The sequence below is a fragment of the Euleptes europaea genome, chromosome 8, assembly GCF_029931775.1.
Source record: "Euleptes europaea isolate rEulEur1 chromosome 8, rEulEur1.hap1, whole genome shotgun sequence".
Classification (NCBI taxonomy): domain Eukaryota; kingdom Metazoa; phylum Chordata; class Lepidosauria; order Squamata; family Sphaerodactylidae; genus Euleptes; species Euleptes europaea.
In genome coordinates, this window is record NC_079319.1 from 73177852 (window position 1) to 73194866 (window position 17015).

A 17015-nucleotide genomic window follows, 5' to 3' on the forward strand; every position below is an offset into this window, starting at 1 on the left:
TTTTATCTACCACTGTGTTTACTGTGCCATGTTACCCAGTTTCTTGGGTTGCCATTACTAGTCTGCCTCAAGAAGAGCCACAGTACCTCTTATCTGCCTGAAAATTTGCACACACCCCCTATCAGACAGGAGTCAGCAACAGGCAGAAAAGCATGTTTCCCAACTGACTATGAAAAAAGCTGAACTAGTAGCTTCAGTGATGAACTGAAAAGACCAAATCATTTTTTTAAAAGCCCCCCCCCCCCCAAGTTTAAATCCCTGGAGACTTCTCAACCATGTAATTCTAAGTCTAAGCCCATGGCTTAGAAACACGACTTCCTCCTTGCCTATGTTGCTAGAAGACAATAAATCTTCAGTCCTGACACCTATTTGTGTGCCACCAAATACATTTAATCAAGAAACACAGTGAAGCTTATTATCGAAATTTGGCCAAGTTTTAAAAAATAATGCATTTTAAACAAGGATTGCTATGAACAGGGAAAGAGGCACACAGCCCACAAGGCTTAGAGATTTCTTCAAAACAACTGCTTATTTATTTACTGTCAAGAAGCCTGATCACATTTACAGAGAGGCAGAAGAAACTTAATAATCAGCTTGCCAGCATTCCTGGAATTCACTCCAGTGCTGCTCTGCAGTTTTATTAGAGAAGAAAAGAGTCCAGACAACCATTGTGAAACACAAATGCCTTTTATGTTTGAGATCAGACATTTAGACACAAGACTTTTTCAGAAGTCTTTTGCAACTACTGTTACATAAAGAGTCAAGGTCACAAAATACTGCTGACAGAGGCAACAGTGAAAAGCACCAAGAATAACTGAAAAGCATGCATCAGTACAGCTGAACAGATCTCACCCTCAACATTAGTCCAATTGCACTAAAACCTACTCAATCCTAAGCCTCATCCTCCTCTCCTTCCTCTTCAAATTCACCTTGCTCATCAGCAGTAGCATCTTGATATTGCTGGTATTCGGAGACCAGGTCGTTCATATTGCTCTCGGCCTCCGTGAACTCCATTTCATCCATGCCCTCGCCGGTGTACCAGTGCAAGAAGGCCTTGCGCCTGAACATGGCCGTGAACTGCTCAGAGATTCTCTTGAACAGCTCCTGGATGGCTGTGCTGTTGCCGATGAACGTGGCGGACATTTTGAGGCCCCGTGGCGGAATGTCACACACGGCCGTCTTCACGTTGTTGGGGATCCATTCCACGAAGTAGCTGCTGTTTTTGTTCTGGACGTTGAGCATCTGCTCATCCACTTCCTTCATGGACATTCTGCCCCGGAAAATGGCCGCCACCGTAAGATAGCGGCCGTGGCGCGGGTCGCAGGCCGCCATCATGTTTTTAGAATCAAACATCTGCTGGGTGAGCTCCGGCACCGTCAGGGCACGATACTGCTGGCTGCCGCGGCTAGTGAGGGGAGCAAACCCGGGCATGAAGAAGTGCAGGCGCGGGAAGGGCACCATGTTGACTGCCAGTTTGCGGAGGTCAGCATTCAGTTGGCCAGGAAACCGGAGGCAGGTGGTCACCCCGCTCATGGTGGCGGAGACCAAATGGTTGAGATCCCCGTAGGTAGGAGTCGTCAGTTTCAGTGTGCGGAAGCAGATGTCATACAAGGCCTCGTTGTCAATGCAGTAGGTTTCATCCGTGTTCTCCACCAGCTGGTGGACAGAAAGGGTGGCATTGTACGGCTCAACCACGGTGTCCGAAACCTTGGGAGATGGCATCACGCTGAACGTGTTCATGATCCGATCCGGGTACTCCTCCCTAATCTTGCTGATGAGAAGCGTCCCCATGCCGGAGCCTGTGCCGCCGCCCAGGGAATGGGTCAGCTGGAAGCCCTGCAGGCAGTCGCAGCTCTCAGACTCCTTCCGTACCACGTCCAGCACAGAGTCGACTAGCTCAGCGCCCTCTGTGTAGTGGCCCTTGGCCCAGTTGTTGCCAGCACCACTCTGGCCTAGAGCAAGGAGAAAAATGCAGAATCATCAGATGGTATTTCTCCTGCAGGAGTCAATGTATGGTGGACACCTTTTAAAGACAGTATTTGATACCCTCTTAAATTCGGTCTACAGGTTAAATATGGGAAACTACAGCAATACTTTGATACACTTGAGGATCCCCTCCAACGGAGGGCTTTTATGCTCGCTGGACTTAATGCCCTCCCCTCGGAGGTATTAAAAGGGCAGGTTTAAAAATATCCACTTTGAGAAAAGAATATGTTTATGCTGTTTGAGTCAACATGATGCACTTCAGCATATAATTATAAATTGTCTTTTGCATGATGGCTCTCGTAAGAAAATAATTTTATCCTTGTTGGATAAAATAAAATCTAGCCACAAAACTGCCATATGCCGGTTTTTAATGAACGACTCTTTCCCTGACTCACTTTAAAGGTGGCGGAATTTTTGACTGAAGTTGTCAAGTCTAGGATCAAAGCTTAAACCATATCTATATGGGAAATGTATGGAATGAGAATTCTTGCGTACCGTCTATCCTATATTTTTGGGAACATGCCAATAAAGGTCATTGGATTTTGATTTGATGTGATTTGACAGTATTTGATAGCTCAACTCACTGTCTGAAACCTTCAGATGGCACTGCACCTTTTTAATATGGCTTAAATATAGGGTTTGATGGATTCCTGGCCATGGCCATACTAGCCATGAGGCCTAAAGGGGACCTCCACATCCAGAGGTAGTTAACGTCTGAAGACCAGAGCTAGGAGGCAACACCAGAAGGAGGTCTCTTCCTCTGTGTCAGTCCTCCACAGCAAGTACTTGGTAGCTATGCAAAATAGGATGCTAGATTAGATGAGCCCTGGTCTTATCCAGCAAGGCACCTCTTACGTGCCTCCAACATGTGGTTTAGTTTGGGGAACTTCTAAAACCTAGGTTACCACTCAGGACCATTAACACATGCACAGATGTTTGCATGAAGTTGACCAGGGTGCTATTGGAAGGCTCACAACATACCAGCCAGGCAGATATAGACCTGGTCTAGGAACGTACTTGGTTCTCTGATGGAAAAAGTGAGGATATAAGTAATGAATAAAACACAAATACCCAGTGGACAGTAGAGAGACTGTAGAGCAGCCTCTTCTAAAAAGATGCCCCTGCCCAATTAGAAAAGCAGCCTTCAGCAAGTGCCCCAGGTTGGGGAGAGCTTGAGTTCCTCTACAAAGATTTATCTGAAGATTTATCTGTATTTGAGGACAAAGAGCAGCAGATGGTAGTAATAAGAAGGACCATCTGGATTATGCTCATTTTGGCGTATTTTGCAAGTGTACACCTACTGGAGAATCATGTTTTATCTAGTATGAAGACAGGAAGAGGAGAAATAGTAGGAGGAATTGGTTTTTATATGCTGACGTTCTCTACCACTTCAGGAAGAATCAAACCGGCTTACAAACACCTTCCCTTCTCTTCCCCACAGCAGACTCCCTGTGAGGTAGGTGGGGCTGAGAGAGTGTTACAAGCCCAAGGTCACCCAGCTGGCTTCATGTGTAGGAGTGGGGAAACAAATCCAGTTCATCAGATTCGCCTCTGCCGCTCATGTGGAGGAGTGGGGAATCAGACCTGGTTTTGATTCCCCTCCAGATCAGACTCCATGAAAAACATGGCGCATGCCGATCTTAACCCCTTCCTCTCTCAAAATGATCTAAAGCCATTCTCAAGTTTGCCTTCCATGTTATGAAGAAGTGTCTAAACTTGAGCAAATTCTTATCTTTGCTCTCTGGTTTAACCTGTGTTTGTTCAGGGGAATCATCTTTCATGATGATATACAGAAGCTCTGGATACAGGAACAGCTCGCCCATGTCACTGCAGGAGACATCCTTCAACTGTTGCTCTGGACACACAGCATATTTCTTCATACACAGAACAGCTTGCACTGGGCATCCTATTCCTATTGTAAAAGTTAGTAATGGTAGAAACTCTATAGAAGAATTCTTATGCAGAAACCCATAACGTAGGCAGTGAGAACCTCTGGTTTTTCAGCATATGCCCGTTTATATGAAGGTGATGAGGACAAACTACAGGAGGTGGAAAGGAACAGATCAGACTAGGCAGCAGCTCTGAACTCTCAACTTGAAAGGGAGGCAGCTAAAACCTGCAAACATGGGAAATGACAAGAAACAACTGGAAACTAGCTGAGAATCTGAGCAAGATTCGTGCCCCAAAACAGTAACTAAAAATCATGATGGGGGATTGACTGACTCATGCCCCACAAAATGAGGATCATTCCTCGAATCACATGGTGAGAAGGCCATTTGCCAAATGACAGCTGACTAATTTAAAACATTTTATTCAAAAGAATAAAAGTAAGAATGATACACCCCAACAAAAACACTTGCATTTCTTTGTTCTACAGAATATTCAGCTTACCAGGCTATAGTTGTCCCAAGCAAGTGTCACTACGTTGCACACTTTGAATGTTTATGTCTGAAAAGCATTATTAGCATGATAGCTCTAGCATACTGAGTATTAGCAGGTCCAATAAAGGTATCACCTTGGTTTGTGGCCCATAAGACCACTCCCTTAACAGAGGGAAGGCATATTGCCCCTCACCCCAAAATAGAACCACATTTTGAGTTGAACTATTTCCCGCAGCTTCCCCCCACCAATGAATGCAAAACAACACACATGGAATTATACACCCATCACATCCTCATTAAAACCCAAGCCACCCTGTGGCTACCTCAAGGGTCACATGGGGGTCTGAACACAGGTTTCTCTGGCTTAGGTCCAATGTGGCATCCACTAGACCAGCGGTCCCCAAACTGTGCTCCACGGAGCACTTGGTGTTCCGCGAAACATCTTAGTGCTCCGTGAAGAGACTGGAAAGAAAAATACTGCTGTCATTCGGTTTAGTGTATAGGTGCTAGGTGAAAATCAGTGCTCTGTGATGAATTTCTCTCCTGAAAAGTGCTCCATGACTCAAAACGTTTGGGAACCGCTGCACTAGATCCGTGCTGGTTACCTCTCTGGCAACTCAACCATAGACCCACTGCACAGCAGTTAATTGTGAGGGCCACCCTGTGGTTGGCCCAGCGGCTACACCAAAAGTACGTACCAAAGACAAAGTTGTCAGGTCTGAAGATCTGGCCGAAAGGTCCAGACCTGACTGAATCCATCGTGCCAGGCTCCAAGTCAACCAGGATGGCACGGGGTACAAATTTGTTACCTGTGGAAGGAAACAAAAGCCAGCATCACAGACCTGCTGTCAGCAGATTTCTTTTTAGAAAAAGGAACAAGGCAGCTCCTGTAGTCTTGGCAACCTCATTACTATTCACTGGAGATGTTCAGCTACTCTCCAGACAGATAAAAGAAGGGGGAGGGGCCGATTTAAAGGGGACATGCTAATGAAACAAGGGCCTGAATTTTAAGTAGGCAGGAATGCTTTGTCAAGCATTTCCCACAACACTTTAAAGGGGCTGCCCTGTCAGAGATTCAACATGCTGTGCTCTGAGCCTATAACCTCAAGCACACTATTTTTTTCTACAGAATTTTATCTCATTTTTTTAAAGTTACCAGTTGCTTCATTGTAGTAGACGTTGATCCTCTCTAGCTGCAGATCGCTGTCTCCGTGGTAGCTGCCGGTGGGGTCGATGCCGTGCTCGTCGCTGATGACCTCCCAGAACTGGAATGGGAGTGGGGAGAGCTATTAGCAACTGCCTTTGAAATGCCAAAGAAACCCACCCAGCACATGCTGCGGCTAGCACGCCTTGTCTAAATCCCACTGTCCACGCAGCAGGCTTCCCCGCAGAAAGCTGCAACTCAAACCAGATGAACCCAGAGACAAGCATCTTCCTAAACGTTCCACTGAACTAGGGGGGCTCTCTTTGCACAAAGAAATGGCCGGCAGACATCCACACAGGGAACAATAGATGGACATGAACGCCAGTGGGCAATTCACTGTTCTCGTTTGCACACTAATCGACATAGGTATTAAGCACTTAAGTACCAGACCATCATGCTAAAAATATTTTCTGAACACTTGCGCACCACCGGAGCTGAGACAGCTGCAGGGCCTCCCGTGGGGAGGGGAGAAGAGATGGCAACTGGAGCATTGAAAACGCCCTTAATTCTCCACATTAGTAGGATTGCCTCTCGGTTCCACACTCTCCATCACAAGCTTACATTGGAACCATCATCATCTTAGTGAAGTGAAGGGAGAAGCCCATCGCCCAGTTAGTTTCAAGGAGGCTATTTTGGACCTCTAAAAAAACAAACACTCATTTTGAAGTGAGCCGATATCATCTCTTGAGAGCTGGGGAACGTTTTCAGAACAGGCTGAAGACTGCCCAAGATGAGGGTCCTGAGTTACTTTCGCACAAGACAGACACCCTGCAACATTGTGGAGGATTCAAAGAGCAGACCCTCAATTGTCTTGGAAAGAGGACTGTGCTACAGGCAGCTGGAGACAGCCTGGTGCTTCACAAAGATCTTGGAAAAGGCAACTCTTGAAGAACAGAAATGGGACTATAATCACTATCCCTTTGGCCAGGAATGTTTTCTAAAGCACCCCATCTCCACCACTCCTCTACACCTAAAACCCTCCTGGAAGATCAACTTTTAAAACAAATCCTTTAATTCAAATTTTTTTCATACCGTTGTCCAATATAGGTTGACAAAAGATAATTGACATGCCTTAGCCCCAATACAGGCTACGATACAGCATGAGGTTAAAAATCTCAACACCCCAAACTAGCAAGAACCGGCTATTTATTGTATGCAATGTAGGTAACAGTATTTATTACTTATTTTTTTAAGAGGACCCAAAGACCACTTATCTGGAAAGCCGTGGGAAACCTCACACCAGCTTCAAGGCATTTGCATGTAACAAAATCGATTCACAACAGCGAACAGATTTGTTTGCTAGTTAATGGCCCTGACAGAAGGGCTGCGTTTAGGACTGGGGGGACCTGCAGCCAAAATCCACCCCCCCTGTTTCCAGCAGGATCGCAGGAGATCCTCTCCCTCTGCACCCGAACATCTCGGAGGGCGTGGTCGGGATTCACGAGCGCCCCTTTACTTTGTCTCGGGGAGGCAGCCGAGCCCGACCTCCCCACTCCAAGTATCCTAGTGCGGGGTGGGGGCGATCTTCAAGCATCCTAGTGGGGAGGGGCGATCTTCAAGCATCCTAGTGTGTGTGTGGGGGGGCGATCTTCAAGCATCCTAGTGGGGAGGGGCAATCTTCAAGCATCCTAGTGGGGGGGGGGCGATCTTCAAGCATCCTAGTGGGGGGGGGGGCGATCTTCAAGCATCCTAGTGGGGGGGGCGATCTTCAAGCATCCTAGTGGGGGGAGCGATCTTCAAGCATCCTAGTGGGGGGGGGCGATCTTCAAGCATCCTAGTGGGGGGGGGGCGATCTTCAAGCATCCTAGTGGGGGGGGCGATCTTCAAGCATCCTAGTGGGGGGGGCCGATCTTCTTCTTCTGCCGTCGGGCAGAGGCGGCGGCCATTGTCACCGCTCACACAATAGCGAGAGAGACCCCTTTCCGAGTTGTCGTTCGCCGCCAGCTTCGACGGCCCTTCCCGTGCGGACACCAGCCTAGATCCGCGTCCCTACTGGGACCGAGGAACAAAAGGAAAGGCGCCGCCGGCTGGTTTCCCCCCTTAGCCCAAACCAAACAGCTGGAGGGAGGGACGGAAAGGGCTCAAAAGGCACGGTGCATCAGCAGGAGGCGAGGTTTCCGAGCAGCTACGAAAGACCCGGGGGGACACCACGGAGAAGCGGCCGCCGGGATCCCCTCCGCAGCCCCCCCAGGCGCGCCCCACCCTATTCGCGCCCCCGCCCCGCCTACCTTGGCGCCGATCTGGTTCCCGCACTGGCCGGCCTGGATGTGCACGATCTCACGCATGGCTTCGGCTTGGCTCCGGCCACGCACCCACCCACCCACCCACCGACGGACGGACTGGCCCCTTCGACCTCCTACGACGCGCGCCTTCCTCTTGCTCCGGCACCAGGGATCGGGCGGCGCGCCTCCGCCCGGCTCTTTTATCCCAGGCGGGAGGCTCCGCCCCCTGCGCCCCCCCAACCCCGCCCCTTGTGCAGTCGCGCCCCGTCTCATCCTCGGGTGATGTAATGCGGGGAGAGGCTCCAGACGGGAGACCTGGACGCCTCCGCGTGGAGGAACCCTTGAAATGGGATTGGGGGTGGGGGTGGGGGAGAGGACAGGATCAGCCCAGCCAGAGGCTCGCCAACGCACCCCCCTGACCCACTGCCAGCCGTTTTGCCCACTGCAGGGAGCCCCTTTCCTTGCATGGCTGCAAGAAAACCATGTCTTGTTAACGTGCAGTGGGATGCCAGGAAAACGCGGCACCTGCTAAAATCTGCAGATGTCAGGATCCCGTTGAGGAAAGAGCCAAGCAGGAGATGCAGCGTCGACCAAAAAAATGTTTAGCCCGTCGTGCGTATGAATATAGGAAGGGCGCACGCTTTTAAAGACTGCCTGCCAAATAGTAAGGACCGGCCTCTTTCAAATGGGGACTCGAACGCCCCCCGTTGCCGAATCGGTCCTTGGAAGGCGATTTGGCAGACAGGGGTACAAAAGGCGTGCTTCCGAAGCCATCCCTCGGTCGCCATAGCAACAGGCCCCTCCCTTCCTCAGCCCTCCTCCTTTTCTCTCTCGAAGTCACCATCCCTTGCAGGAGAGGATTAAGTGAAATCTCCCCTCCCGGTTTCCCCCAAGAGGGATGGGTTCATTCTGATGCAGCCGTCGTAACTAGAGAAGAATGGAGGAGGGGGGGGGACCTCTTTGTTCCCGGTTGCCGCCGGGGAAAGTCAGTAAGATGGTTATTTCCCGCGGGGGGTGGGGTGGGGTGGGGGAGAGATCCAGAGAATCTGCTGCATTGGGGTCGAGCATCCGTCCGCAGCGGCCGCGCCCCCCGCCCCGCCCTCCTTTTGTCTCTTCAAAGGAGCAGCCGCCCCGATTTTGCAGCAGCCAGCCCTGCAAGGCGGCCGCGTGTTGGGGCGTGGCCCTGCCCGCAGTGCCCCTTTCGCCTCCACGTGCGAGAGGCTTCCTTGCGTGCGCCCCCCCCCCCCCGGTGCATGGTTGCAAAGGCCAACATTGTCGATGCCTCCCGTCGTCTTGCACTTTGGAAGGAGGTCGTGACCCAGGAGCCGTCTGAACAAAATAAATAAATGCAATCTCGCCGGCTTGTATCTGGCCTTGGGGGGGGGGGGGAACGGCTAATAAATAGCAGCTCCGGCTACAACGTTGTGAAATTAACATTCCGACTCGACCCCAGGTCAGATTAATAATGGTTTGGGTTTAACTTGGTTGTAGATGGAAACCCAAAAAAAGGGGGGGGTCATTCACGTTGCTTATTTAAACAAGATAAGAATTATAGGAACGGGTCATAGCGATTATTGATTTTGTTGTTGGGGGGATAGGAAAGAGGCGGAAACGAAAAGGAGACCCGTGACTTATGCAAATTGCAATTCCCCGCGCATTTTATTCCGGAATAAGTAATATAGGTCGTGAATGCAGCTGAACACCCCCCCCCCGGAGACATTATCTCGATTAGAAAGATAAAAACAAGGTACAAGGCACCCCCACCCATCCTTATCATAACACTGAAATAATACAATGATGATCGGCAAAGAGGACGATTCAGGAAAGTGGTGGTGGGGGGGGGAGAAAGGGTTAGGCTTTCGGAGTCAATACAGCCAGTCCAGAATATGACGAACCGGCTTATTAAATCGGGATTCTTGAAACCCGACGGCGACGCTCCGTGCAATATCGAGGGCCCAAACGCCCGGGAGGTTTCGCCTTGGATCTGCTGCTCCCCACATGCGCATTTCCCCCACCTGAATTCTCCAAACTCTGCATGGGGGGGGGGGGCTGATGTTTTGGTTTTGAGACTTTGGATGGGGGAAATGCGCCTCTGGAGAGCAGCAGATCCAAGGCGAAACCTCCCGGGCGTTTGGGCCCTGAGACTGCCTGGCAGCCAGGATCCGCGCCGGCTCCGCGCTTTCATGCCTCCGCCTGTCCTCGCCTCGCCCGGCCTTCTCGCCGGCTCTCCACGAGGCCGCCGCCCCCTTCAAGGGGACGGCGAGGTCAGCCTCCCAGATGCCGGCAGCGGCGGCCCGCAGCTGCGGCTTCCCCACAGCAGCCTGGCGCCAGGAGGAGGAGGGGCTGCGCGCTCCCGCTTCTGCGCGTGATCCGACCCTCGCGCTGAGGACGAATCCCCCCCCCCACGCGGGGCCGGTGCCAGTCTTTTTTGCGCCCTAGGCAAGGCTACCTGTGCCCCCCTCCATTGCTAACCAACTTTCAAAAACAGATGTTTTGTAGAAAAAATCAATGCCTGATGCATTCCTGCAAAACTTTTTATAAGACGTTATAATTAATTATATTCCATAGCACTGTTGTGGTACTTATCTTTAAATAATATATGTGTGTGTGTGTGTTAAGTGCCGTCAAGTCGCTTCCGACTCATGGCGACCCTATGAATGAAAGTCCTCCAAAATGTCCTATCTTTGACAGCCTTGCTCAGATCTTGCAAATTAAAGGCTGTGGCTTCCTTTATTGAGTCCATCCACCTCTTGTTGGGTCTTCCTCTTTTCCTGCTGCCCTCAACTTTTCCTAGCATGACTGTCTTTTCCAGTGACTCTTGTCGTCTTATGACATTGTATATATATTATATATATTATTATGTCATAATATATATATAATATTATCTCATATATATATATATATGCAACTGACAATTTATATATATATATAAATTGTCAGTTGCATTTTTTCAAGAAACTAATCTTTTTAAAACTGTGCCCCTCAGGCCAGTTCTGCGCCCCTCTGAGGTCTGCGCCCTAGGCGACCGCCTAGATCGCCTAATGGTAGCACTGGCCCTGCTCCGAGGACCAACCCCCCCCCCCCATTCCTGGAAAGAGGCTGCACTAAGCAAAGCCTGAGCAAGGGTTGGATGTTCGGGGTGCCGTTTTGAACAGGGAGAGGGGAGGCCTGTGAAGCGAAGGGTGCAAACTGCATCACACCCCACTGCCCCAGGGCCTAGGTGGGAGAGGGCCAGTAACACTTCTTACTATGCATCTGTGGAGGTGGAAGTGACTGCACAACTAAAAAGCACCTTCTCCGCTGAATCATACTAAATGTAACTCAGGAAGGTTCCAATCTTAATCACATATAAAATACAATAATCAAATCAAAAAGTTCATCCGACGTTCTTATAGACTGTCCATAAATATTCTTCCTTTTTGCACCACAGATTTTCCTTGTAAATTGCAAAGAGAATCACTTTCCCCTGTTGGTTTGCAGTTCTCACAAGGGAGTCCATTGTTTATTGTGGCGTCAAATTCCTTGTAAGTTGCACAGTATCCCCTGAAAGCGGTAGTCTTAGTATTTTGCACAAAGGGTCATCCCAGGTAATATACCGTTTCACCTCTTCTTCAGTGTGCACTTTTAACTACTAAATATGATAAGACAATCATATCAATATCTAAAGGATCCTTACTTCCATATACTAAACCATATCTGTTCCTCTTACCTTATAGCCATTTTACCATTGCGCTTGATTGCATGTCATCTCATACAGGAAAAAAGTGAGCTGTTATCCTGCCCCAAAGGCTTCCATTCTAATCCAATATTTTAACACTTGTAGGTCTGTCCCCTTAGGAAAGGGTATGTATCCCGTGTTAACTTAAGGAGAACAGTAAGAAGACAAGTTAAAGGGAAAGGTCTTCTACGCTCCCTTATAGGTAACAGGACAAATCCAGTTCAGAGTTAAGACCGTTTGGTTCAAGAGTGTTCAGCAGGAAAATAAAATACATTTCTTTTTGCTGCAAAATACAGTCAATATCCTGTATCTGATGGGCCCTTCGATTTAAATGCCAAATAACAAAGTATCATAAATCCTGTTACATATGATTTTTTTTTTTTAAGGAAATGATGTACCATCGGAGTTTCTTTGATTCCTGTCATTATCCTTGAGCGGTGTTCTAATATACGGGTTTTAACACTCCTCCGTGTCGGCCCAATATAAATTTTATTACAGGGGCAAATCACGCGATAAATTACACATTTGGTACTACAGTTTGTAAATTGCTTCAACTGGAAGTGAAATCCCAAATCTGCCTTTTGAAATTCTTTCACCTGCAACACATATGGGCAAGCTGCACATCCTTGTCAGCGAAAATGACCACAAGACAAGGGTTCCTTAGATGTTACTGTAGTAGTGTTAATATCTGCCCGTATCAGTGTATTTTTAATTGCTGGTGTTTTTCGATATCCTATCAGGGGTGGTTTCCCACATCCCGGGATACTAACTATCATACGCCAGTGTCGTTTTATTATTTTCTGAATCTGTGGAGATAAATGTGTATACTCAGAGGAGGCTGTTATCCTATCTGTTGGTGTATTTGTTTTATAAATCAATGCTTGTTGTCTATCCACCCTCTTAGTTCTATTGAGGGCTTCTCGGATGTCATGCTCTGGATATCCTCTCTCCCTTCTCGGATGTCATGCTCTGGATATTCTCTCTCCCTTAGAGCTTCCCTCAACCCCTTTGCTGCAGAGTTAAAATGTGACTCACAAGAGGAGTTCCGTCTTAGGCGTAGGAACTGGCCAAAAGGCAAATTAGACTTTATATGTCTAGGGTGATGTGAGCTATAATGTAGTAAAACTAAAAAGCACCTTCTCCAATGACTTCTGCCAGCTAGGGTAGCCAACCTCCAGGTACTAGCTGGAGATCTCCTGCTATTACAACGTATCTCCAGCCAATAGAGATCAGTTCATTTGGAGAAAATAGCTGCTTTGGCAACTGAACTCTATGGCCTTGAAGTCCCTCCCCTCCCCAAACCCCACCCTCAGGCGCCGCCCCCAAAACCTCCCATTGGTGGCGAAGAGGGACCTGGCAGCCCTACTGCCAGCTAGATCTGCTTTCCTGCTGGCTCAGCAAACTCTCAAGTAGGAAAAGCTGGGGAGGGTTTTTTTTGGTGAGACTTGCATCTGAGTAAAATTGCATAGGATCAGGCAGCATGGTGGGTAGGAATGTGGCCATTACTGGCTACCATGGTGCCCCAATGTTATGCCCGACCTTATGAGTTTGTGTGTGAAGAGCCAGTCAAGTTGCATCGGACTTATTGGGCCCTATGAATTAATTTCCCCCAAAACACCCTATTGTTAACAGCCTTGCTCAAGTCTTGCAAGCTGAGGGATGAGGCTTCCTGGATTAAGTCAATCCATCTCATGTTGGGTCTTCTTTTCCTGCTGCCTTCAACGTTTCCTACCATTATTGTCTTTTTGACTGACTCACATCTTCTCATAATGCGACGAAAGTAGGTTTGCCTCAGTTTAGTCATTTTAGCTTCTAGGGAAAGTTCAGGCTTGATTGGATCTAGAACCCACTGATTTGTCTTTTTGGCAGCCCAAGGAATCCGTACAACTCTCCTCCAACACCACATTTCAAAGGAATCAACTTTCTTCCTGTCAGCTTTCTTCGCTGTCCAACTTTCACACCCATACATAGTAATGGGGAATACTATGATATGGATTATCTTGGGGAGACTTTCCTAGTGGAATGTGCACAAGTAGGGTGTTTAGGATTGAGAAATTAAATACAGTGGCATAATTAATCTTGGTATGTGATGCTTAGAATAGCTGTTATACTAAGTTCTGTAGAGAGCTGACATGTTACCTTTTATTTATACCATATTTTGATCCTGACTTCCTCTATGGAACTCATGGCAACATTCATAGGCATAATCTCATTTTAGATTCCAGAGAAGGAGAAGAAGAAGAGTTGGTTTTTATATGCCGACTTTCTCTACCACTTAAGGGAGAATCAAACCGGCTTACAATCACCTTCCCTTCCCCTCCCCACAACAGACACCCAGTGAGGTAGGTGGGGCTGAGAGAGTGTGACTAGCCCAAGGTCACCCAGCTGGCTTCATGTGGAGGAGTGGGGAATCAAACCTGGTTCTCCAGATCAGACCCCACCATTCCAAACCACCGCTCTTAACCACTACACCACATTCCATCTCTAGTTATCACCAAATGCTACAAATCCAGCTATTGCTCTGAGGCACCGAAATTTCTTTAGGATGGCTGCTTGAGGAATCTTCTCCACCTTGTTTTGTCCCTAGGTGTGATTGTTACTGGATAGAGGCTATTGAGCAGGATTGACAGAATGAGGAAGGGTATGACTACAATCATTTGCAGCTCAGTTTTAATTTTTCAGGTTGTACAACTGCTCAAAAAGAAAGTATTAAACACTAAATTAAAAAAAAGAGGAAGTATGTATTGCAAAGAATGTCAGTTTTTTTTTACATGAGCCAGAAATGTATTTGCATTGTATCTTATTTACTGAACCTGAATCTAAACAGAACCTAGAAAGACTTGCTTGATTTCCCGTTTTAAAAAAGAACTTGTTCATTTCCCTGAATACCACTTGGCAGAGTGGCTTGAAAAAGAAACCACGCTTTCACAGGGAGATGGTTTGTTCGTTCTTTTACGATAACACTGGGTGGGAGGCAGGAGGTTGTTGTAATATATGGGGAATGGGAGGGGAAATGGAAGACATTCTGCCTTAAATAGACTCAATACCAGCCGCAGTTACTTTCTATGTATAGGTAGAAGAGAATCCTGTGTGTTAAAAAAAGCAATTTCCCCATTGTTCTCAATGAGACAGTCTGGCACTATGGGGCCACAGTTGATTCTTAAAACACATTTAAAACATGCATGGCTTCTGTAATGCTGAGTATACTGCAGTTTGCATTTTCTTAATTTTTCTTTCTTCCCTCCCCCTACCATGTCTGCTTTCACTTCCCCAGAGAGCCCCCTCCGCTCCCCCTCCCTCCTCCATTTGTTCAGACTGCCATAACTCTGCCGGTTGAGCCAGCCTGGTCACACAGGCAATCAGATTCCTCCTGCTGCCATTTCCTAGGCAACCCATCTAGCCTTCGAAACCAGAGGCATAAAAAAAAAGCATCGCCCTCCCCACCGCCCTGTAACATTTCCAGGCTTCACAGTAACATTCCCGGCCAGAAATATGGGAAATAGTGGCCATGTTTAAAATAATGGAATTGTATCTCTAGTTGCTGGCATCTTTTGAAAAGAGAAACAGCAACACAGAGACCAAATTACCCCTCCCCACTGCATTTCATTTGTATGGCTAGTGTGTTCAAATACCTTATTTACTTGAAAGGAAAACTAGATTTCTTCCCCACATCTGCCATCAAGAAAAGAGAGGGGGCCATCTTAAATTTACATATAAGTTATAATTATTTAAGTTTATAATTTTTTATGGCCTGCGAATGATGTTATAAATATCGAAATGGCCCTTGGTGGGAAAAAGGTTCCCCACCCTGCCCTAGGCTATGAATTTTGTTGCTGCAACGTTTTATTTCTCCTCCCTTGTGTAAAATCCAAGCACAGAGAGCCCAAATAGCACATTTGTGCTTGCACACAAAGACAGACATACCATCAGCATCCATTTGTATGCTGGTGCCTGATATATGAACCATGTAGCAGATTATCTGTTCCGTCAGCACGTATCACCTGTTAGGTGGAGGGAGGGGAAAGCAGGTGCCAAATTCAGACTCGGCACCTCCCTCTGTCCCTTCTCTTGACCACAGAACAGATGAACAACATATCAGAGATAACAACATGGGTCATGTGTTGTGGGGCAGCTCTGCCAGAGCAGCAGCAGGGGGTACATTCTCTTGATTTCCTGAGTTAACAGTGGTGTCTTTGTAAAACTCTTTACTTCAGAGAAGTGTTAGAAGAATTCAGTAGCAAGAAGAGGCAGATTTAGTTTCAGATCATACTAGATCTTAACTCTCTGTATCCAACAAAGGAGGCTCGGCTATTTTCACAAACTTTCTTTCCAGGGACTAGGAGCCACTTCATATTATGTGCTCCCACAGTAAGGAGTTCCAGCAGCAGTGCTACAGAATCAAGTTTCCTTTGCACAAAAGATCACGGGAGAGATAGTTAAGGCATCGTTGCAGAATGTGCTTTATTTACAAATAAATGGGTATAGCATAATAGAAGCAAAAAGGCATTCCTTCAGCAGGCAGGAGGTACCCGGAGAGTGACTTATGCATCCCCCCCTCCGCCACAGGTGAATCGCCAGCTCTAGCTAATTCCACTTTAAAACTCAGTTTTCTCTACATTTGTCCATTCACACTAGAAACGGTTCCTTGGCAAGTGCAGTCCGGCATTTTGCTTCTTGTGGACACAGGTTACAAACTTCTCCAAGCTCGGATGGCATCTCATTCCAAAAGCTTGAGAGACATTCCCATCCATTAGCTCATCCCTCATCATTAGCTCCTACTCATGATTGCCATAGACTATTAAGCCAGCAGCCAGCTTTTCAAAAGAGATGAACCGTCAATACCCTTAATATTTTAAAATTTGCATTGGCTTTTCATAAATGGAAATCTTTGAGGAACGTGTGTTTTTTGGCGGGGGGTAGGATGAGTACATGAATCAAGTACCTGCCAAATATACCAATGTATTCATGGGTTTGACAGTAGTGCAAAAGAATCTTCACCTCCAGCACAAATTGCATGCCACTCCAAGGGGATGAAGAATTAAAAAGACTGTGTTTCATATTTTAGTTACCTGATTTGACTGGCAGCAACCAACTCGGAAGGTCGCACCCAGTTCCAGGAAGTTGGAGGTCCCCTACAATCTATGGAACAATTCACTCATGCTAGCACCACATTTTCTCCATGCAAACATATATGTAGGTACATGAACTCATGAAGAAAGGTTAGCATGAACTTGAGAGAAACTGGATCATTCCTGTTCCCAGCATCATGCCTGCTAGATTGCAGGCTGCCTCTCTGTTCACTGCACAATTGCTTCCAGAAATGAGTGTGGAGTTTTCAGTTGTTTGCATTTTCTCTTTGGTCACAGCACACAGGAATTGAGAAACAGCTGGATCAGCAACTCGCAGGTACTGACATGGGAGCCTCATTAATCTGATAGCCATCAGCGATTTGTCACAGGCTCTCCATCTAGTGGAGAGACAAGACATCGTTCCTCTAGGCCTGC

At 47.4% G+C, this 17015-nt stretch overlaps 1 protein-coding gene across 1 annotated transcript; it reads right to left on the reverse strand.

Moving 5' to 3' along the window:
• Positions 1 to 668: 668 nt before the first annotated feature.
• LOC130482065 (tubulin beta-2 chain) lies at positions 669 to 7889 on the reverse strand. The gene is made up of 4 exons (XM_056854880.1): positions 7800 to 7889; positions 5524 to 5632; positions 5066 to 5176; positions 669 to 1952 (listed from the first exon to the last, which is right to left on the reverse strand). The coding sequence occupies exons 1-4, from the start codon at positions 7854 to 7856 to the stop codon at positions 892 to 894; spliced, it is 1338 nt and encodes a 445-aa protein (XP_056710858.1). The 5' UTR covers positions 7857 to 7889; the 3' UTR covers positions 669 to 891.
• Between the last annotated feature and the right edge of the window lie 9126 nt (positions 7890 to 17015).